This window comes from Protopterus annectens, chromosome 15.part0 (assembly GCF_019279795.1).
Source record: "Protopterus annectens isolate FY-2018-M chromosome 15.part0, PAN1.0, whole genome shotgun sequence".
In the NCBI taxonomy this organism is placed as follows: Eukaryota; Metazoa; Chordata; order Ceratodontiformes; family Protopteridae; genus Protopterus; species Protopterus annectens.
In genome coordinates this window covers 483208493-483232497 of record NC_056749.1, presented here as the reverse complement: position 1 = coordinate 483232497, position 24005 = coordinate 483208493, and the positions used below count along the sequence as shown (strand labels likewise).

General features: G+C 43.2%; 1 protein-coding gene across 1 annotated transcript in view; it reads left to right on the top strand.

Moving 5' to 3' along the window:
• LOC122789775 (probable global transcription activator SNF2L1) overlaps positions 1-24005 on the top strand; it is a 2109210-nt gene that overhangs the window by 1270282 nt on the left and 814923 nt on the right. The window contains exon 15 of the mRNA XM_044057215.1: positions 22718-22850. Within this exon, the coding sequence (XP_043913150.1) occupies positions 22718-22850 (133 nt within the window). The remainder of the gene's footprint in view (positions 1-22717; positions 22851-24005) is intronic.

Here is a 24005-nt window from a genome sequence, read left to right as displayed (position 1 = left end):
CATCCTGGGGGTGGCGCTCATGGTCCCTCATGGACAGAAGTACTCGGTGCTGACCTTAGACTCGCTCTGTTAATAACACCCATCTAACCAAGGTCATTTAGGGTAACTCAGGTATAACATGGCTAAGATTGTAAGGGTAACTCAAGTATAACATGGCTAGGCTTGTAAGGACTCTAGGGTTGTTCTACTAGTAACCTTCTATGAACTTATGAACCTTTGACTAATAACCAGAGGCATATTTTCCAGATCCAAGGAAGTCATTGTCTCTCTTTACTCCTTCCTTATCAGACTAATAATACAATAATAATATCCATTTTGGTATGTACGGCTAGGCTTGTGACCCATCCTGAGAGATCAGGGGTATGTCCTCCTTGAGTTACCCTGACTGCCTCAAAGCACACTAAATCTTTTCTGTTTCCTAATGTCTATTTAGAGAATATCTCTGCTTTGCATGCAAAACCTTGAAAGATCCAGTCGTATATAGCCTTCTGCACATCCACAAAATCAATACTACCATAAACACCTGCTCAAGAGACCTAAGCTATTAAAGAAATGTAAATAAAACCTTTTGGCGGGATACATATCTTTCACAGAGAATACTTATTTTATGGAGCAGACTCCCCTTGAGTAGCTTCATAACTCTTTCTAAGCATAACAGTCTTAAGTACATCTTACGGTTTGGGTCCACTAGCCCTTACGGAAAGGGTCCAAAACTTAGTCTGAGTCTAGTATTAATTCTTGTTTTGATAAATTGGTGGGATCCTTGTCTAGGCTATCAATGATCTGCAGTATCAACAGCCAGATGTGAACCTTTGCATGCCATCATATTCCAGTTCACTTTTGAAGATTGTTTGTGTCTGGATTACATTTTTAGTTTACACAACTTAACTTTTGGATTTTCCATAACTCCAGTGGCATTTACAAAATGCATATCTCCAGTGTTTGCCTTTTACAGACTTCAGGGAATCCACATTTATCTCTGCCTGGACAATTGTCCCATTTTAGTGGATTCACTTCAAGACACCCAGACATCCCTTCTCTTTGCCATAAACCTCTTTCCAAAACTATGTTTCAGTTTAAACCTGGAGAAATCCTCTTGTCTCACAGGTTAAATTTCTGGGATGTCTTTTGAACTCTTCTGTTATCATCCTTCCAGCAAAGGTTTCATTTTCCAGTCTATACTTTTTTGATCTGGCTCACCAACCAACTGACCCCTCAGAATTCTAGACTTTGTGGCCTCAAATATCCTAATGGTTCCTTAAGCCAGAGTTCATATGAAGAAGTCCCAGTGGGTTCTCAAGTCCATTTAGACTCAACACCAGCATTTTTTGCTCTTTCCTGTGCCATTTCTCAAAGCTCCTATGGTATTATATATGTATGTGTGAGTGTGTGTATGTTTGTGTGTGTGTGTGTGTGTGTGTGTGTGTGTGTGTGTGTGTGTGTGTGTGTGTGTGTGTGTGTGTGTATATATATATATGTATATATATATATATATATATATATATATATATATATATATATATATATATATATGGGCCTACTTCACAACATTAAAATTTCATAACTTTGAGACCATAACATCAAAAATTCAAAACACTGAAAACCCAAAACAATTGAAAACTCAGAACACTGAAAGTGTGCTTCATAACATTGAAAACTACATTGCCCAAGTAAATAAGATCCCCTCCACCTACACCACCACCTAACTAACAAACACATTTCTGAGCCCCCCTGCACCCCCCATGTGGGAAGCTCTGCCCCCACACAACCCAGTAAATTAAATATACCAACTCCAACAGTGGAAAAAAGTAAATTTCCTATCCTCACTTCCTGATCAACATGAGGTTCTTCCAGAAGTTTTCTATACTTGCAACTATATTTATGCATTTTCCACATTTCTTGCCTTCTCATTTGGTCCTTCACCTTATATTCTTTCTTTTGTTTTTTGGCACATTCATTTGCTGCCTGATTTTTATCTGTTTCTGGTTTGATTTCCATTCCTGCTTGACACCGATGTGTTTTTGCTAGATTAAGTAGATAAGTAATCTTGGATTTATTCTCCTCATGTTTCTAAACTTTCACTGTGCTTGGGTCTTGTGAGGTCAGCAGATATGTGTGGAGTCCCACGACAATACATGTAATCAGTTTTAAGGAGGCCCATCCCTCCTTCAGAACGGGGAATATATAATCTTGGTATGTACGGATTTTTTATAATTCATTTGGTGAGCATGAAGCATCCTTATTGTTTTCCTATCTAATCTCTCCAACATGTTTTGGGGCCAGTCATTCACTCCAAAACTGTAAGTTGGGACAGGAAGAGCAAATTGGTTTATAGTTTGGATTTTGTTCCTAGATGTCAACACTGTTTTCAGGATTAATTTAAGTCTTCTAATGTATTCTTTAATAATTTTTATTCTCATTTGTTCACGTTTTACTGTTGATCCTTCATCAAGTCCCGAATATTTATCTATTCCCTGTTGCTCAAGTTCTGCAGCACCAGGAAACATCAGTTTGGGACAAGAATGTGATAATTCTGCAGGATGAATGGCCTGATGAAGCAGAAGCCCTCAAAGATCTAAAGTTACAGTACATGGAACATAGCTTTCCTTTTTCTTGTTAAAGTTAATGAAAAAAAGACTTGCAATAAAATCACTATAGGATCATAGGTGATTACTAGGCTGTTGACCCAATATAATACCATAGAGGTGATAGTCAATACCCAAGATTGCATTTAGTGATGACTGCCAGTGTCCAGGAGGGTAGTGGGTGCTATCCCCAGAAAGAATTTACCTTGCCCCATCCAGTCATCCAGGTTCCTCTTGAACAATGTCATAGTGGTGCTCTGTTTCACATGAATTGGTAGCTTGTTCCAAAGACGTGGCAGTTGCTGGGAGATAATTCTGTCCCTCCAGCATGTCCTATTTAGCTCACAGGCTATATGCGAGTCCCTGGAATGGGTAGCCCTAGAACTATTTGATATACGGATATGCAGTAAGTTCTTTAGGTTTGGGTCTTAGGTTGCTCTGTAGATAAGTCTCCCTTAAAAAGTCTATATGATACGGAGTATAGTGACAGGGATTCTACTCCGTCCGTGTAAGGCACATGCTGGAGGTGCTTGATCTTCTTTGCCAGAAACCAAATGAGTTCTCAGTAATTGCTGCTCTTGCTTAGTACGGCACATACTGAATGGGGAGTTATGCTCAGTTATGGGCCAGATAAGTGACGAGTATAAGGGGATTATAACTTTTTTGCTCTCAAGGTGATGCCTTTACTAATCAAGTGAGATACGTAGCAAGCTCTCTTTACAACGGTAGACACGTGGTTGTCTAAGTTAAGGTCGCTGTCAACCTGTGATTCCAGGGGGTCTATATTAAATTAGCAAATGCTTAAAAATAGCGAACGCTGATATCTGAAGTAGTTAACTTCATTTGTGCCTCAACCTATGGGTATCGGATCCATATCGGATCTGAGCTGGCAGCTTCAAACAGCTAAGATCCAAGCTCCAAGCTCCTCCCCTTTACCCATAACCCCCTGCTATCCCTTCCTGACCCCAGATCTCGTTTGCCGCTGTTCTGAACAGCAGCTTTGAAACAAGCTTCCAGGCGTAGCGTAGGAGTTTTGTGAGGAAAATATTTTTTTTTTTTCATATTTTGTTAAAAATATTGTTGTGTGAGTGTGTCTACATAGCTTAGCTTACAACTGTTTTTGTTAGTCACAGTTAGTGTATTCCCTCCCCGTGTGTGTGTTAAGGTGTGTCCGTGTTTTGGGGTCTAGCGCGTGGGTTAAGAAAATGTCTGAGGCGACCAAATCTTTCTTTTCCAAATATACCGAGTGTGGCCATAAGCTGTCCCCAACGGATGGCCACACTCAGTACGTTATTTGCCTTGGGGTTGAACATCTCACTTTGGGCTGCTCTATTTGTGCAGCATTCAACCCCAGGGCCATCAGGGAGAGGAGGTCGAAGCTGATCCTGGCGGGACTGTTGCCCCCGGACTCGGCTTCGTCCTCCGGCCCCTCTGTGGCTTCTGCCGAGGCTTCCACCTTCTCTCCCTCTGGCTGGGACTCACCCCCCCACCCTTGGCCAAGAGGAGAGGGAAGCTATGAAGGAGAAGCAGAAGCATCACAAGAGGTGAGCCGAGACCTCTTCCTCGGCTCTGCCATCTAAGCGAGCTTCTCCTCCTATGGCCTCCGGATCTTCTCCTTCCCGGCTCCTTTCTCCTCGTTTCTTGCCGGAGCCGGAGGAGGAGGAGACCCGGTCGCCTTCGAGGTCATCGAGGCGGCATTCCCGGCCCGCCTTGGTGGCCTCGTCGAGGTCTACCCGTAGCATCTCCGACGCAGATTTGGACCGGATGTTGCGTAGGTTCCTCCAGGCCCAGATGCAGATGGGAGTGCTCCTGCCCCCCCCCCCCGGAGGGGGGGGGAGCTCGACCCCCTTTTTCACCACGATCGCTCCTTCTCCGACCCACTATCGGGGCTTGGAGCCTTCGGAGCCGGGTAGCGTTGGAGCCGGGGGAGCATCGGCGCCGATAGTCTCTGGTACTTCAGCTCCGATGGTGCCCTTGAGTCTATCGGGTCCCTTTTCTTCAGATCCGAGCTCTCGGAGCTGAGAGCTGAGCTTCGGATCCGGAGGTGTCAGCGTGACTTCGGCTCCTTCGCGGTCAGAGCATGCTGGCCCTACGGATCCGACCGCCTCGGCGCTGGCCCCGATCCGCACGTTAGATCCGAGGGAGGGTCTGCTCTCTGATCCGATAGGGAGCAGCTCTCCTTCAGCGTTCGACATTCTGGAGAGGGTATTGTTGAGGGACTCCAGGCCCCCGGCTTCGGCTTTGGCTCCACCCTGCACTCCCTCTCCGATGGGTCTACCTTCCATCACCCGGTCCCAGGGACAGCCTGCGCAAACGTCCCAGATTGTTCCCTTGCCGGAACAGGATGTAGTTGGTGAGGCCTCCCCGGACAGCCCCCCGAGGAGGTCCCTCACAAACGCAAGTGCAAAAGGAGGCACTTGGACTCACCTGAGTCCTTGACAGAGGACACAGACTTGGAGGAAGGGGAAGGTTCCCCAAGGTCACCCCCCGAAGACGTCTCCTTCGGAGACATCATGGAAATGCTTCGGATCAGAGGGGGGTGGTCAGCCCCAAAACCTTCCTCTGACGAGAATGTGTTTTTGGAGGCATTTGTTGCAGGCCCATCTACCTCTTGGGTGTCCCCTCCTGACGACCCCCTGGTAGACCTGATTACTACCAGGGAGTGGAAGGAACCAGACACTGTGGAGCCCATCCTAAAGAGGCCTGACAAAATCCTCAGCCCCCCTTCGGATAAGTCATGTTGGAGCAAGGGAGCCCCGGTAGATGCCATGTTAGTGGCGGCCGCCACCAAAAGGGAACTGGCCCAGGAGAGTTCCCTCGGTCCATCCTCCAGACAAGGAGTCTTGGACGATGGACCGTCTGGGGAAGCAGGTGTTCGCTTCAGGCACCTTCTCTGTAAGGTCGCTGAATTATATGGCACACGTGATATGACTCCAGCGGGATCTCATTAAGGAATATGCTGGGTCGTTCCCAGAGTCCATGTCGGAGGAGGATAAGAAAGTGTTCTCAACCCAAATAGCCACTCTCAAATCTGTCTCTAATACCTCTATGCGGTTACTATCCCATGCCACGGAAGGAGCCACTAGAGCCAGCAGAGCGGGCGTTGTCCTATGGCGACAGGCGTGGCTCCGTCACTGTGATTTCACAGAACCCTTCAAGGTGTCATTCACAAATGCCCCATTTGATGGTTCTGCCCTTTTTGGCAAGACAGTACGCGACACATTGGTCCAGAGCGAGAAAGACGGGAAGACGTTTGCCGTCGGAGTCCACTTCTCTGCTCCCCAGAGGTCCTTCTCAAGGAACCAAAAGGGACAGAAGAAGATGTGGTTCCGGAAGTCTCAACAGTCCCATTTCGTTCTGGAACCCTCGTCCTTCAGAGGCAGAGGAGGACAGAGTGGGCGCCGCCCTTGAGGCAGAGGTGGTCCAAAGAACTTCGTGTCCAGAGAACCATTCTCTAATCAGCCCACGCAGCAACCCTGAGGGGTTACCCAACTGCTCCACTCTGGAGGCAGTCAGGGGGGGCGTTTCTCGAGGCACCTAGCAGCTTGGGAGTCCATTACAACAGATCGCTGGGTGCTTCAGATCATATCCAGAGGCTACAAGATACCTTTTCTCTATCCCCCCTCCACTCCCCAAAACCTCCCTGATGTCCCACCCAATCAAAGGGAGACGGCAGCTGAGGAAATCCTCCAGCTGCTAGAACAAAGGGCAATCCAGCACGTTCCCTCAGAGCAGTCCGGATCAGGCTTTTACTCCAGGTTCTTCTTGGTGCCAAAAAAGACGGGGGACTTAAGACCAATCCTCAACCTGTCCTTCCTAAACCTGTCAGTAGCCAAAGAAAAGTTCCGGATGGTCACTCTCCAATCCATTCTCCTACTTCTACAGGAGAACGACCGGATGTGCTCCATAGACCTCAAGGATGCATACTACCACATTTTGATGGACAGACGCTCCAGGAGGTTTCTCCGCTTCCGGCTGGGAGCCAGCCATTACCAATTCAGGGTCCTCCCCTTTGGTCTCACCACAGCCCCCAGGGTGTTCACCAAAGTCTTGACAGTTGTAGCGGCCCACCTGAGACTCCAGGTAATTCAGGTCTTTCCGTACCTGGATGACTGGCTCCTGACCGCCCCCATCAGGCATCTACTATGCGAAGCCAGAAACTACTTTCTCCATTTAGCTCCCCGGCTGATGATCACGATCAACATCAAAAAATCTTCCCTTCTTCCAACCCAAATTCTAGATTTTATTGGAGCCAGATTAAACACAAACCAGCTTCTAGCCTTTTTGACTCCAGACCGGCTTTGAACTCTAAGACGCCACATATTGGCCCTTCTTCAATCCCCAGCTCCCTCTGCGGAATTGGTCCTGAGGGCGTTAGGCTGTATGGCGGCAGCTATCAACCTTCTCCCCTTGGCGCGCTTGAATATGAGAGTTCTTCAATGGACCTTGCAAGTCCAATGATCCCTCCTGCGGCATCCCATGAGCTTCCCCGTTCCCCTCAGCAGGGTCTGCAGGAAAGCCCTCTTATGGTGGCTGCAGTCCCCCAGACCTCCAGAAAGGGCACCCCTTCTCTATGTCCCATCCCCTAGCCACGGTGACCACAGATGCCTCTCGCCTCGGGTGGGGGTGGGGGCACTGCATGGGCAGAACCGTCCAAGGCATGTGGACCCATTCGGAGACCCTTTTGCATATCAGTGTCCTAGAGATGAAAGCGGTGCTTTTGGCATTGCAAGCACTTCACAGCCTTCTTCCCTTGGGGACAATTGCGATTCAAACAGACAATATGTCAGTTGTCTGGTATATCAACAAACAAGGGGGAACCAAGTCCTATCCACTTTGTCGGGAGGCCATGAGAGTGTGGGAATGGGTGATATCCAACAACCGCTTTCTCATAGCGACGCACATTCCGGGCCGGTCCAACATCTTGGCAGAGAGGCTGAGTCGAACCATTCTCTCACCGTACGAGTGGTCTCTAAACCCCAGAATAGCGAAGTTAATCTTCTCCAAGTGGGGTCAACCTTGCTGCGATCTTTTCGCCTCACCTTCGAATGCAAAGTGCAGTGACTACTTCGTTCTAATTCCCCCACCCGGGGAATCCCCCAGAGACGCTCTGGTGCATGTTTGGCTACCCGGTCTACTTTATGCTTACCCTCCTCTTCCCCTGATGCTAAAGTTCTTACAGAAAGCTCGACGGTTGGGAAGCAGAGTAATCCTCATTGCCCCATTTTGTCCTTGTCAACCTTGGTTGCCTTTTTTGTGGTGTCATCTAGTGAATCCCCCGTGGATTCTAGATCCCATCCCGGATCTGATCTCTCACCCATCCGGCCTGTCATTTCCGAACCTGGACAACCTCAAGTTGACAGCTTGGTTGATCCAGTTCCACTGATAGCTAGGACTCCCGGTATCTCGGCCCCTGTCAAGGCTATACTAGTAGCCGTGCACAAGCCATCTACGAGAAGAATTTATAATAGCAAATGGAAGCGTTTTTCTATTTGGGCGGAGCGTCGAAACTTAGATCCCTTTACAGCTCCACTGCCAGCGGTTTTAGATTTTCTATCAGGCTTATTTGACCAAGGTGCTAGTTCTTCTAAGGTCAAGGTCCAGCTGGCTGCAATCTCTCACTATCATGTCGGGAATGATCTCGGCCCTTTGACTTTGTCTAAATTATGTAAGACCTTCCTAAAAGGCACTTTCCTTTTGAGGCCTCCAGTTAAGCATGCGGTCCCTTCTTGGGACTTAACCCTTGTTCTTCAGTCTCTGACAGCTCCTCCTTTTGAGCCTGCATCTTCAGTGGATCTGAAATACTTATCTTGGAAGACAGTTTTTCTTGTTGCCATCACTTCGGCGAGAAGGGTTTCGGAACTTCAAGCCCTCTGTGCCAAGCCACCGTACTTAATATTTCACAAAGATAGAGTTTCACTCAGGACCAATCCCTCTTTTCTGCCCAAAATTGCTTCGGAGTCCAATATCAACCAATCTATTAATTTACCAGTATTCTTTCCAAATTACCAGAATAAAGGTGAATACAAGCTACATTCTCTAGATGTACATAGGCAACTGAGGTTTTATTTGCACAGGACAGCTGATCACAGGAAATGAGACCAGCTTTTTGTATCCTTTGCTAAACCCACTTTGGGAAAACCTGTATCAAAAGTCACCTTGTCCAGATGGATTTCACAGTGTATTCTTCTGGCTTATGAGTCTTCGGGCCGGTCTGCACCTCAAGATGTCCATGCCCATTCTACTCGATCAATCTCTACCTCTCCTGCTTTTTGATCTAGGGTGCCGTTGGATGACATTTGTTCAGCAGCCACTTGGGCTTCACCTAATACATTCATAAACCATTACAAATTGGATATTGTCTCTGGAGGGAGAGCATCCTTCGGCTCTGCAGTGCTCCGGAACATCCTTCCATGAGGACCTCCCAAGAATTAGGTAGAAGGGGACTCTGTCCCATAGGTTGATACACAAATGAAGTTAACTACTTCAGATTAAGAAGTTATGTACTCACCATAACGTTCCATCTGAGTAGGTAAACTTCATTTGTCAGCAACCGACTCCCCCCTCCTACCCCCTGATCCATATGGATACTCAAAGCAATACTGCTTGTCTTGGCGGATTGTCTTTAGGTTGGAGTTTGGAGGTGGTTCTTTGGTTCTATATGTTTCTGCTTATGAGCAAACTCGATCTGAGGTCAGGAAGGGATAGCAGGGGGTTATGGGTAAAGGGGAGGAGCTTAGAGCTCGGATTTTAGCTGTTTGAGGCTGCCGGCTCGGATCCGATATTGATCCGATACCCATAGGTTGCTGACAAATGAAGTTTACCTACTCAGATGGAACGTTATGGTGAGTACATAACTTCTTATTATCGACCCTTAAAGAGCGAAACCTGATAATCTCAAAGACACAGAGCAACAATTTTTTTCCCAGGGAAAAAAATCACTGTTCCACAAAAAAAAAAAAAAAAAAAGTTCAAAACACAAAGTAAAGTGGGGGGCTTTGCCCACCACACCCCCCAATGTGGGGGGCTTTGCCCCTCACACCCCCCTACTTAAATATACCAACTCCGAGATCGCACTACAGTGGAAGAAATAGCAAATTCCTGAAAATGGCCCAGTGATTTATTTCCCTGGGGAAAAAAATTGTTCTTCTGTGTCTTCGGGATTGTCAGGTTTTGCTCTTAAAGGGTCGATAAATCAGCGTTCGCTATTTTGAGCATTCGCTGATTTAATGTAGACCCATTCCTGGTCCCTTACCACTTCATGGGTACTTAGGGTATTGTTATTGATTTGATAGTGTAAAGGGTCATTGTGCTGAAGGGAATGATGGTGCATTTCTTTGCATTCATTTTGAGACCGTGACTAGTACACCAGTTGTTGGTTTGTGTGAGACCATCATGGAGTTTATTGACATAATTTGGGGATTCAGTGATTGCACCTAGTTTGCAGTCATCTGCAAACTTGGTCAGCCACAACCCTTTAGTTTTGACCTGAACGTCTGAGAAGTATATACCAAACAGTAGGGAAACCCAACACTGACCCCTGTAGCACACCGCTGGTAACAGGTCTGCTGGTTGATGTGGAGTCACCCACTTTGATAATGTGTGTCCGGTTTATAAGCCAGTTGGCAGCCCATCTTACAATGAAGGGGTTTACATTCAGTTTGCTAAGTTTATTGGTAATGCCTGAATGTAGAATTGTTGACATTGATTAGTTTTTGTAGATTTGTTGCTTATGAACTTACTGTAAGATGTAATGGTTGACTAAAAATACTGAATTTTCTTGTGAATGTCAAGACAGCATCCTCGACACCCCTCTTAATACTGATAACTGATTTGGGAATAAACCTCAGAACATTTTAACCAAGTTAGAAAGGCAAGAAAAAAAAAGGTAGGGCTGAAGGAACTTTTTGTGCAAATACCAAGTATTCCAAGAGCTTCTCTACTTCCAAAAAGGTATCTTTTGTAAGTCTAGAAGATGAGAAAGGAGCAACCTTGAGCAGTTTCCAGTTCTCCAGGAAACCGTAAGCCTTTCTTCATCTCCTCTTCCGTCTGAGTGTTTGGGGTGTGTAACAGGTCTTTCACCATCTACTCAGATTTCACATGCTTCAGACAATATCCTCATAGGTTATAGGCATTTACTTTTCTCCCAACAAGTGGAAATATTTGGTTGCAGTCCTTTAGGCTGTAGGTTAGTTACTGTGGATTGAGCAGTGAAACCTTCCAATGCTTTCTTTCTCTGCCCTAGGTTCTGTGCTAGAAATTATTACAGAAAAAGATAATAGCAACAGTTACAGGTTTTAGCTCATTTTATACTGCATTACATTACTGGTGTTCCCTAGGTATTCATGTAGTTTAATGCACCACTGTCATCTTCCTGTATGTAGAATTTGGCAAACTTGCTTTGCAAGATAGAATAAGGTACGCACTTGGTACTGTGGATTTCAGAATTATGTGATGTTGTGTAGTTTTTATGTTTTATTCAGACTGTGAAAAGAGAAGTACTAAATTGTCTACAATTTTTGAGAGATGCCCTATTTTACAAAGGCTAAATTACTTAAATCTGTGTTTTTTTAAATTTCAGAATTAATTCAGGATATTCATTGCTGTGTTTTTTTTTAGCTCTTCTTAGGAACATTTAAACACAGTTTCTACTTTTGACTTTCTTTTGTTGTGTATTCTGATGTTGTTTCTTGCTGATATTCTACAAAAAGATGCCTACCTGTGAACTTTAAATATAAATATATTAACATCATCAACCTTTCTACATGGGGTTGGAGTGTGTAAGTGGTCACCAACTCTGTCAATTCAGTGCCACTGTCCTACAGTCTTTGAAAGGCATGCCTTACTCACACAGGTTTTTTGTCATATAATCCATTCATCTTTTGGTTATGTCCTTGTTTTCAATTGCCTACTTCTTTTGTCTTCCATTGCTTTTCCAACAAAAAAAGGTCTTCTGCTTTCCTGAATGTTACCAAGGCGTAGTAATCTGCTCTCCTTGATCTTCTCTGCAACTGGGGCTACTTTGGCTGCTTCTGCTTTGATGTTCTTTCTTCATTTGTCCCACAGTGGCATCCATCCACCCACCTCAGCCACTTCATCTTCATCACCTCTAGTTTCTTCAGCCGTTTACTTCACTGCCCTGGTTTCCATACTGTTCAGAAACACTGGTCACACCACTGTTTTGCACACCTTACTGATCAGTTTCTTTGGCATTCTTTTAGGATCATAGGAGGTTACTAGGCTAATGGCCCTAGGGCCCTTACAAGACTATCTAGATTCAACCCTTGGTCCCAAATGTGGCTGTTTAAAGAAAATACTAAAATCAGCACCTGTTGCCCCTATCCAAGAGGGACACAGATGGATCCCCTGAGGTGCATTTCCAATTACCCGTCCATTTGTCCACAGAATACTTAAATAGGGTCAACGAGGGACTCTGTTTATCATGAACTGGAAGCCTATTCCAAAGGTGAGGCAACCTCTGAGAGACAAATCAGTCCCTCCAGCAGGTTCTGTTGATGTCACATACCAGGTTATAGTCCTTAGGGTGAGTGACCCATGTGCCAATTGATTTGTGAATGTGCATTCCCAGTAAAGCAGGGTCAGAGATTGCCTTATATGCAAGGCTCAGGTTGCCTCAGAGTAGTCTGTACAGCACAGAGTAAAGTGACAGTGATTTCAGTCTGTCCACATATGACAGATGCTAGTGGCCCTGAATTTTCTTTGTAAGGAACCTTTATGGTCTCTCCAATTGCTGCAAGTGCTTGGAAAGGTACATTCCAAAGGGAACATTGTACTGTAATATTGGGCTGATGAGGGAAGAGTACATGGGGGTTATAACCTCTTTTTTCTGGAGGCAATGCCCTTACTTATGGGATGCGCAATATAAAATGCCCTTTTTACCACTGTGGAGACATGGTAGTCAAAGGTAAGGTTGCTATCAACCTGTGTGCCCATGTCTCTCACCACTGAATGGGTGCTTAGGGTATTGCTATTGATGTGGTAGTTTGCAGGAATATTACCCTTGCCGAAGGGGATGATAATGTATTTTTTGCATTTAGTTTAAGACCATGACTTTGGCACTTATCATTAGCCTGTGTAAGTCCCTCTTGCAGGATGTTGACATTGTTAGGGGACTCATTGATCAGTCATCAGTAATCAGCCACAGACCTTTAATTTTTGCCTGGACTTCGGAGAAGTATATTCTGAACAGTATGTGTCCCAAAACCGATCCCTGTGTAACAGCACTGGTTACTGGTTTGTTGAAAGAGGTAAAATCCCCTATTTTGACTGTATGAGTTCTATTGGATGAGCCAATTTGCAACCCATCTGACAGTATATGGATTGATACCAAACTGGGTGAGTTTATCAATGATGCCTGAGAGGAGGATTTTGTCAAAGGCCTTGGCTAAGTCAAGGTAGGCCGTATGCATAGATTTACCCTTGTCTAGGGCTTTGGTGGCTGTCTCGAAGAAGTCCACCAAGTTTAACAGGCATGATCTCCCCTTGACAAAGCCAAACTGGGTGGGTTGAAGGATTTGGAGATTTCCTTTATCTTTGTCGATAAGGCCCATGATGGTTTGCTCCATGGGCTTACAGATGAGGCTGATCAAGCTAATGGGTCTATAGTTCCAGAGGTTCATGGATACACCCCCTTTTCTGCAAAGGGATGACGGTAGCTGTTTTTCATTTCTCTGGGACAAAGCCAGTGCTTAAGCTATGTTTGTAAAGAGTACCCAGTGGTGTTGCTAATTCCTGTTTTAACCAATGTAGTACACAACCAGGGATGTTATCTGGTCCCATAGAGGCTGTGTTTTTGGCCTTGGAGAAGGTGTTTAAGACCTGCTCCTTAAAGAAAGTAGGTGGTAGACATGTGGTGGGGATGCTTTGGGGTATATGTCGCAGGGACAGGAGGTGAAGTTTTTACTGAACCTGTCAGCCAGCAGGTTTGCTATATCCACAGGTTCTCTGTACGTATGGATGTAACTAAAGAATGCTTTATGGTTGTCCTTAATTGTGGAAGACAATTTGGATTCATAGTTAGTTTTAGAGGACTTCACAAGGCGTCTTATTTGATTGTTTAAGTTGAAGAGGGAATGTTACCAGTTTTGAGTCTGGTTCTTCCTACTCTTAGACAGCAATTTCTTTCCCTTATTGTATAGCCTGTTAATGGCAGATGTCCACCAGACAGGTTTGTTCTTCCTTGAAGATCTTACTTTGGTCCTGTCAGGTACGTCAAAGTCAATACATTTGTACAGATGTTCTTATAAAACATTGATGTATAACCCAACAAAGGTGTCCATTCCATCTTTGGGGGGAGGGCTACTACGAAGCTATTTATGCCATCTCGTAAGAGGTTTTAATTGGCCTTTGAGAAGTTTTTTAGTCTAGCTCCTGCTAAGGTGGGACTGGTATTATAGTTACTTCTAATGAGATTGATTTGTGGTCAGATCTTACCAGGGAGGGCAGTACACTGGGGGTGCTGCAGTGGTCCCCCATGTTTACGAGTACCAGATCTAGGATATTTGAGCCCCTTGTGGGGATATCAACCAGCTGATCCAGGACACTGGAGCTAATGAAATCCAGGAACCTTTCTAACTTTGTGAGTTAGAACATGTATAATTTACCCAATCAGTTGACGGGTAATTAAATTCACCCAAATCCTGGGTGTTGGTTGTATCTTAATTGTCTCAAGTAGATTCAGGTAGGCTGAGTGGATATCCTGTTTCATGGAGGGGGTCCCACAGCTGGCAGTGACTTGAAGAGGGATCCTACCAACAGTCAGTTGCACCTGAAGTAATTCCAGGGATTTGTGCTGTGTAACCAATCTAGAGGTGCATTTATCTTTAATGAGTAATGATACACCACCTTCTTTAGTTGTCACACCTTCAGTCTGTGGTTTGAACATGTGGAAAGAAATGTCACCCGGTATGGCTGGGGTGCTGTCCACAGCCTTAAACCAGGTCTCTGTGACTGCACAGCATCTTCCAAGGTAAGGACTGCTTTCAGTGAGTGCAGTTTCGGGTTTAGACTCCTAGCATTCAGCAGCATGACCCTGAGGTTGTTTTCAGAGGGTATTTTTATGTTGGGGAATTTTGTTCTTTTGACAGTGCCTAAAAAAGCCACTATGTGAGTGGCAAGAGTCTTAGCCAGTAGCTGAAATCCCAGGGGTGACAGATGAAGACTGTCTCTGTCCAAGCATCAAGGTCTGTTGACCATGTCATCCCAGTCTGACATATACTGGATCCCCTTAGTATGACAGCAGAAACTTAGCCAATTGTTGAAGTCAATCATTTTTTGTGGCATCATCCTATGCAAAGGTAAAATGCTGCTCAAGGCTGGGGACATACCTGTCTGAGATACATAATGAGAAAGCTCAGTCATGTGTCTCTTCATGTAGTCCATTGAGGTACGTCTCAAGTTGTTCACACCAACATGGACTATGAAGGAATCAGAAGAGTGTTTTTGAGGGACTTGAGTGCATGTGTGTTGTGGCAGATCCTGGCACCTGACAGACAACTGACCATGACCTTTTTTTTATCCAGCCTGGTGAGAGGGACATCTGTGTGTCTCACAATGGAGTTACCTGTGACTAAGATGTTTGGTATTGTGTTATGCTTTAGGGGCTTGTCTGGTGAGACACAGATGTAATGTGTACTATGTTCTGCAGGGGATGTATTATGTGAAGCTTGCTTGTGTTTAGGAGGTCTCCGGTGTTTAGGTAAGCTTTTGGTGAGGACCTTCGCATACGTAGGTTTATTTATTGTTGGTTTGTTTGGTGCTGGAGATGCTGACAACCTGCTTAGTGTCAGATGTACTGACTGGTGAGTGAGGGAGTCCGGATTGTAGAATATAGATGCATGTCTCACATATTGAATTTGTGTAAACTAGAAGAAGTGGGTTGTCAGTGTACATGAGGCAATTGCTACATTGCCACAGGATGCCCATGTTGACCAGGCTGGCTGCGGAAACTGTGGGAAATTGTCCATCCATAGTGCTAGGTAAGATAATGTGGTCAGAAACAGGGAGAGGACAGGAAAGACCAAAAGTAGAGGACAGGAGAAGTCGTCACAAAATCTGAATGGCTAGTGGGTAAGATCTGTATTGGTACCTCAGGAGCTTCGCTTAATGTTACACCTGTCAGTGAGGCACAATTGCGAGAATTCACAGATGGAGCATCAGAAGAGTACTAAGGGAAAATTTTCAGGCAAAAATGTTTGCGTCTATAACTGCCAATGGTATCCCTCGCTGTGCGGTAGTGCACTGTGCGCAAACTTGCACAAACCCATGCAAACGTGGTACTTATGTGGCAAACATAAGTAAACTGATTTAAACAAATTAACCAAAAAAAAAAAAAAAAAAAAAAACAACTCAAAACTGAGCCCCTGTTCCAGCAACCTTCAATCAGATGAGTTCTAACTGCACATTCATGCCACAACGGCACAGGGAATCCTCTCCAACAAAAGATAGCCTGGTTTAGTGCTGAAGTTATCCAAACATAACTAGATTCACCAGGTCTGAATCGAGTCTATGCTGCAGCGAGCAAAGTGCAACAATTTCAGTAAAACAGCTCAAATAAGCAGTGATTTGGTAAAAATACAGTTCAGAAGTGCACAATACAGTGAAAAATTCTACTTAAGTTTTGCAGAAATCAGCAGATCCCTTGGATTGATCAGATAAATACAGCAAAGCAGTAACTGGTTGACAAACTTTGTGGAGCTTTGTTAAAACAAGCGCAAACCCGCACAAATGCAGTGCTTATGTAGCCAATGTGAGTAAATTGATTTAAACAAATTAACCCATAAAAAAGCTCAAAACTGGGCCCTGTTTACCTTCACTACCCTCTGACATTGTGCCATTTGACTGCAGCATCTCTGATTCTCTTTTATCTCCTTATTCAAACATCCCTTCTCCTCAACCACCCTTCTCAGATACTTGGAGCTGTAACCTGTTTCACTGCTTTCAAATTCTTCTGTCGTCTATTTGTTGCCACAGCAACTACCTAGTATGTACTCAGTTTCATTCCCATGCCTTCAATTTTGCAGTTCAGTCTCCTGTTTGCTGAAGATGCTGTTTAGAGTCTGTTTGTATTGCCACATCATGTGGATACAGAAAATATGAATAAGTAATGAAATGAATTTGTCGCAGCAAGAAATATTTGTCTTTTCAAGATTCTTAGTTGTTTCCTTACCAAAACATGACTATTTCAGTCCTGTTTTGGATTTTACATCCATAAACAAGGTTGTAAACGTGCATATATCCAAACTGATTTTACTTCCTTTATTACTATCAGTGCTTCATTAAAAAGGGTGTGTGGTGGCACTGGACACTGAAATCACATGTCTACGTGTTTCTATTTCTCCATCTGATAAGAAATACCTCATATTCAAGGTGAAGATTGTTTTCTGATAACATCCATTCTCTCTGGTTTAATAACTGAACTGGGAAAATTCACTGTATGCTTAGATCCAGTATTGGCCCATGTCAGATCAAAGTGTATTCTCTTATTTTTGTATCTGGATAATTGCCTTCTACTTTCACACACTTTAGTAATTTAGAAATAATCATGAACTGGGAAAAACTTCCCAGTTGATCCCATCTTATTCTGTTCATTTTATGGGCACAGTCATAGACACATTGCTGGACAACATTTGCCATAGGTGAAGGGAGTACACATTGTGAGTTTCTTCTAAATTTTAAATAAAAGAAAATGACTACAATAGGATAGTAGATCAAGGGTGGTGGATACATGGCTTCGAAGTGAGCCGTGGTTCCTCATTCCAGACTTTACACAAGAAGAAATATTGGACCCTAATTTCCATCTGGTAACTCTGACATTTTGACCACTTTCTCCCTCATAAAGGAGATTTTACCAGATTGGCTGTAGTTGGCCAGACCTCTGAGTCTGTTCAGGAGAACAGCTCCATTCTTCATCTCTTTTCACAAGTGCTTCGTATTTGCTTGGAAAGCTCACTTTATTCTCTTTCATTTTAGGATGCCTGCAATTCCCTACTCTTTTCCAAGAGGACTTGTAGTCATTGACTTGTTAGCCTTGAAACCCTTTTACAATGCCATGTAAGCAGGGATAGTTTTAATACAGACAGTTCAACTCCTGTGCTGAGTGAAATATCAGGTGCAGTTGTTCCAGGTTTGCAATTTGTCTATATAAAAAAAAAATAGCTGTGCTATTGCCCATGTTTCAAGATACATCAGTTTGACAGCTGACACTGAACAGAAACTTCACTGTGAGGTATGAATGAAAATCAGTAGTACTAAAGTAGGGTCATTCACAGACAGAAATATATACGACCACAAAATGCCAGTGAAACCAAAGAGCTAATTTCACAGAACACCAAAACGTGAACCACAACTTATTTAATGAAACACACAGACCTCTTAGTGTCTCGGCATACAGCCTTTATAGAGTAAAACCTGGACTGTGGTTTTGCTGTCATTCACAGACAGAACTGGCTGCTCTCCAACAGAATGCACTGCTTCTGATTTTCTGTCTAAAAAAAACTGCATGTGTCATCAAAACAACACATGCCTTCTTTCATTGGAGTCATGGTCTGCTTTATGCTTTCCCTGCTAGAGTTTGGAAAGTGCTTCAGAAGGCAGTGAATGTCTCTTTTGTAACAAATAGTATCCAGATTTCCATGGGAAGTTCCATAAATCCAAACTATGCTGTGTTGCAGCAAAGGGAAAGATTCCGTCATTCATATTTACTGGCTTTCATATTAACTGCCTGTATGGTTATCTCTAGTTAGCTGCAGTGCTTTTTCTTTCGTAGGTTTTTATATGTCATGAAAAAAACACAAGCAAACATGATGCCAAGACATTTTACCTTAGCTAATGACATCTGTTTTCATTTTAGATAGCCTAACAAATTATAGACCTACTTCCAGTCACTCAGCCTTCTGTCTTAGAGTACTGCTGTTCTTTAGTTATGTCAGATTTAGCTTACCTTTCAGTAAATTGCATGTGGTAACTTTGTCAGCATGTTTGCTTTAGTCCATGCAACCAGACTCATTGATATAGAAGATGGTTTTCATTTTAAATGTTTCACATTTAAGACCGCCAGTCATAGTAAAGTTAATTTAGCATTTGTTTGAGCCAATATATTTGTCTGACTTTTGGGTTTTGAGGAAAGCCCTTTTCCTAGTGGCATTTATGAGTTGATCCTATGTGATATTTCACAAGGATTGATGCAAGTCTGTTTAGCCCACCTGCATGTCTTATAAAACAAGAAAATGAGGAAAGTATATTGTATACTTTAAATATTCGGTGGTATGTTAATGTTACTTGAATTTGAATACTTCTTTGAGAAAATAATTTATTTCCTTTTTTGTTAAGCATAAACAAGTCAAACTGCTATGTAAACAGACCCAACAGTTTTATATATATATATATATATATATATATATATATATATATATATATATATATATATATAAGCTCCTCCCACTGCTTCTCTGTGGGTATGAAGGACTACCTGGTAAGACTAGTCTGCCCTTCAGACCCACAGACAGGAAGGACCCGTTCTGTTTTCTAGAGCCACAGTAAGAGAAGGATCTCTGGGAAGACTGCTGTTCTGTTTGGATTACTTCGGCTACAGAACTCAGTTAAGAGACCCTTTTGGGTTTTTATTCCTCCCTCTGCCTTTTTCTATATGTATTTAAATTGTGTAGTTTGCTGATTTGCTTGTTTTTTCCTTTTGGAAAGTCGTATGCACTTGGACTTTTATTTCTGTTACAGTATAAAAGTTAATATTGTTTATTTTAAGCTAATTCTAGGTTTATATGGGGTTTTTAACCATTTAGTGTTTCTCTTCTGCACTAAGGCCATCAAGTTTCTCTTGCTGTCTTATACTGCCAGAATTGCAAGTTCACATGCTCTGGAGGTGTACCATTGCCTGCTTCAGGTATGGGAGAACCAAATCCTTTAGGTGCAGGGGGAAGTCAGGGGTGCAGAATCCATTGCCAGTGTTGATATGTCTTCCCTTGGGCATTCTGTCACTGTTGCAGTGCATTCAAATAAGAGACAGAAGACTTACCATGTGGTAGGGCAGCAGTCTCTGACTGAATTCCCACAAGAGGTGGTGGCTTTGGCTAGATTCATTGATGTCCTGACTGCAAGTCACTGTTAAGGGTATTCCTAACATATTGGTTGTTAATGCTGATGTCCAGTCGGGGTACCAAAGCTTTACCTTCCCAAGGTCGTACATCTCCCACATGACCGCAGCCCATATGCATTGGAGTATATAGATGGAAGTACGAGTGTGGATTCTCAGTCGGTCTCTCCACCTGTCCAGATGCAGGTCATGTATCCATCAGACTGATTGCCATTTGGTCACTAGTAACTTTGCTTCTGTCATTTGTCCATATTAGTGTCCCACTGGGGAACCCTCCTTTGTACTTACATTATTTTGTTGAAAGTTAGATGTCAGTTAAGATGGTTAATTGCAAGTGTGATAGGCAGATTCCATACAAGGACTTGTTTTGCGTAGGCCCGGAACATGATCACAAATCTTGCTCAGTTTGTCAGTTGTTCATTCCCAAAATCCTTAGGATGAGGCTTTCCTCCTTAATATCTTTCTGTAGAGTCAACGTCATAAACACTTGGCCCATTCCAACATGGCTGAAAACATGTCTTCGGATGTTCCTGTTGCACACAAAAAAAAAAGGTACAGAGGCTAGAATGATCGACAGTCCAACATTTCAGACCCCAATTTATCTACTGAAGTGCCTGTTGACCTAAAATACTCGTACAAGAATCCAATGGCAGACCCCTCTACAGTATCTCTCTCTCTCTGTCTGTCTTCAGATAAGCCCTCTAAGCTTCTGTCCAGTGCTAATGGCCTACCTATGGACAAAGATAGTAGGGTTATAGATAGATGGGGAAAGAAGGTTTACACCTCTGGTACCTTTGCTTTTAGGGCAATTAACTACCAGACTCAAATGACAAAATACTTGATCTCTGACTTTACGTTCCTTAAAAAATGTTATGCTGGACCCTCCTCCAGCCAAGTCAAAGCAAAAAATGCAAAGCCTGCTATACAGGCCACTCAAATAGCCAGGCACAACACTAAGTGCAGTTACAGTGCTGTAGTTGTGTCTTCTAGGGCAGCTGCCACTGGATTTATTATTTGCAGATATGCTTGGCTTTGCAGTCAGCCTGTCCCTGAGGATTTGAATTCAAAACCTTTAGACTCTGCCTTGGAGAAAAAGTTATAGTTTGGTTCTCAGGCTGCAGTCTGTTCAGAACTCTCCAAGACCAAGGTAAGAGTATGAAAGACTGCAGACAGATTCTACTCTCCTCATTTCCTAAATACCATAGGAATGACCCACGTAAGTCTATCTACTTCATTAGAAGGGATCCTGGGACATCTCAGAAACAAAGAAAACTCCCCTAGGAAAAGGTATTCTGACAAACACCCATAGGTAACCTCCATCGGGGAGGCCTCTCTATGGAATCAAAAATCTGAGACTACCTCTGCAGTGCCCCTCCCCCTGACCTCAGCCCATCACTCCTCTTTCCAAAAGATTGTCACTGTCCTTGGCCAGTTGGGAAACTATTACCACAGACAAATGGGTTATGTTCATCATCAAGGATGGTTATACCATGTCCTGGGAAAATATTCCCCATCTGAAAGGCATGCTACAACCTCCTGACAACCAGTTGTCCCTTCTTGCCCCCATTATTCAAGACCTATTGAATCAGGGCACCATTGAGCAAGTCCAAAATGACTTCATTAGAAAAGGATTTTACTCCAGGAATTTTCTAGTGCCAATGAAAGAAGGGCAGTGGAGACCCATCCTAGACCTGTTTCTCCTAAACACTTACTTGAAGGTACCAGTTTTCAAAAATGCTCTCTCTTCATATTCTACCTTTCATCCCCCAAGCTTTCTTAATGTCACTAGATCTGAGTGATGTCTGCTTACACATACCCATTTATCCTTCTTGCAGGAGATTCCTCGGGTTTTCTTCTGGCTCATCAAATTTTCAGTTTACTGCTCTGCATTTGGTGCTCACAAAGTGTCTAGCTCCAGTAGTAGCTTTCTGTCACACTCTGGGACTCTAGATGTTTCCTACCTAGATGACCTGTTGATTTAGACTATCTTTCCAGAAATTCTTCTTCACCACGTACACTTCACACCACAGCTCCTGACAGGTCTGGGTTTTACTATAAGTTACAAAAAAAAAAATCTCACATGGCCCCAGCACAGGTCCTGGTTTTCCTGGGCTGCAGACTGGACAGCACTTGATTACCGGGTGCATATCCAATTTATGACTAATGCCGGTACTTTCAGCACTGGTCAACCATTTAAGGATCCTGATTTTGAAGGGGGTCTAGTGTTTGAGGTTTTGGACCTGTCAGCAGGATCATTCACTTTCCTGTGATGAAGAACAGGTTCAGGAATCCAAACAGAATTTTTCTTTTACCCAAATGCTAGGTAGATTTAGGGATGTATTCATCTGGGAGCAATCTTCGGCTGTCCCCAAGGTCAGAAGGGTTTAGGATCTTTTGCAGGGTGAGGTTCTGGACTTGGGGAACTTTACTCCATTGAGCCTAGAACTGGAGGATGTTTTTAAATTCCATGTAATTTTCCTCTGCTCATTGAGGCTCTGCCTAAAAACGTGTTTAAGAAATGCATATCTTACATCATCTAGAAAGCTCTTATTCCCCTGTTTGACTATGGCTGCATTATTGCTTTTTACTGGAAGTTCTTAGCTTTAGTGTCCTGAAGTCTGTATAGGGTTCACAATCCATTTTCGCACACCTCATAGTTACAGTAAAGAACTTCTTTGAGAAGCCTTTCTTTTTTTGACAGGTGAAGATTATGTTTCCTTAGAAAAAATTAAGATGATGAGCCAGTGTCACGTTCAGATAGATGGTACAAGATGCTATCATTGATGGGGTGGCCCAAGCCAAGAGATAAATACTGCCTCGAAAATTCATACTGACTTTGGAGCCAAGGAAGTTTAGAACACCAATTCATTACTGAATCTGCTTTGATTCTTCTCTCTCTTAAAGACCTACTATTTATTTGAGTACTCAAAGGCAACTGTATGTTGTGCTGTGCATGCAAGGTTAAGTTTCATCAACACTGTTTTAAGTATATTTCCTTTGGTAGGATCGAGCTCATCGTATTGGTCAGAAGAAGGCTGTACGGGTTTTCCGTCTTATTACAGAAAATACTGTTGAAGAAAGGATTGTGGAAAGAGCAGAGATAAAATTGAGGTTGGACTCCATTGTGATTCAGCAAGGTACAAAATTTGAATAACTAATAAATTTGTTAATGTAACATTTTATCTGAAAATGTTTCCTTCCTTTTACATATGTGAAGCTTTCCTCATGACACCATTTTTCTGATCTCAACAACAGTTTTTCTAGCAGTTATTATAAGGCCACTTCAACAATGTTCAATTTCAGCAGATATTTAAATGTAACTGGCCTTTTCCTTTTGTTGGTGTGATGATATGCTGAATCTGTAAAAGTATTGCTGCTGAAAAGCATGGAATGAGTTGAAATTGTCTAATAACACCAAAGAAATAATAATGCTTTTTGTAAACATATTCGTCATTTTTGTGTTACAAATGTAAAGAGTATGGGACATCTTGCAAATACTGGTGTGAGTGATTCAAATACTTTTGCTAACATGCTGTGAGGTGCTTCCCCCCCCCCCTTCTGATCTGCTAAACCAGTGCTCCAATGTTGTCTGTTTTCATCCAGTTCAACACATGCGTTGTTGGATCCAGCCTCGGCACCGACTCTGAAGCTTCTTTAGTTGCAGGGTTCTGACTCCTCCCCTACCCATAATTCTCTGTACTCCACCTTACTACCTCTGATCTTGTTAGCTGCCAAAGACTTTGGATGCGTTCTCGAGAGCTTATCTGGTGGTGCGTATCCTTTTCAGATTTCAGCCTTTTCTTCCTTTCCTATCAAGAGTTTTAAACTGTCTAGTATTTTATTAGAGCATGTTTTTTTTTGATAGGACTTAGGTTCACACTTCAGTTAGTTATGTCGTTATATAATTAGCTCTGGAAGTTGCTGTAGTGTGGTAGCATATATTTATAATAAGTTAGCTGTGTAATTCAGTAAGCTGTATGAGTGTTGTTGTTTGTCTGATAGGTCTTCATACTTTTGATGTTGTGTGTGACACTGGCAGCTCATCTATCTGGAATTTTGTAAATAATCATATGTAATTTGTGACTATTGCTATGATTTATACAGAACTGTATGTTATGTACTGAGCTTCAAGAATGTAACCACAGTGTACCCTACTGGAAAAGAACGGAAATATATATAAACTATATCCCTGTGCAAATGTATGTTTTAATAGTAGGAGTGGAACATACAGAGTTAACTTGCAAAACCTCAAGAAAATAAGTGGAAATTGTTTTACAATTGTGTTATCTCTC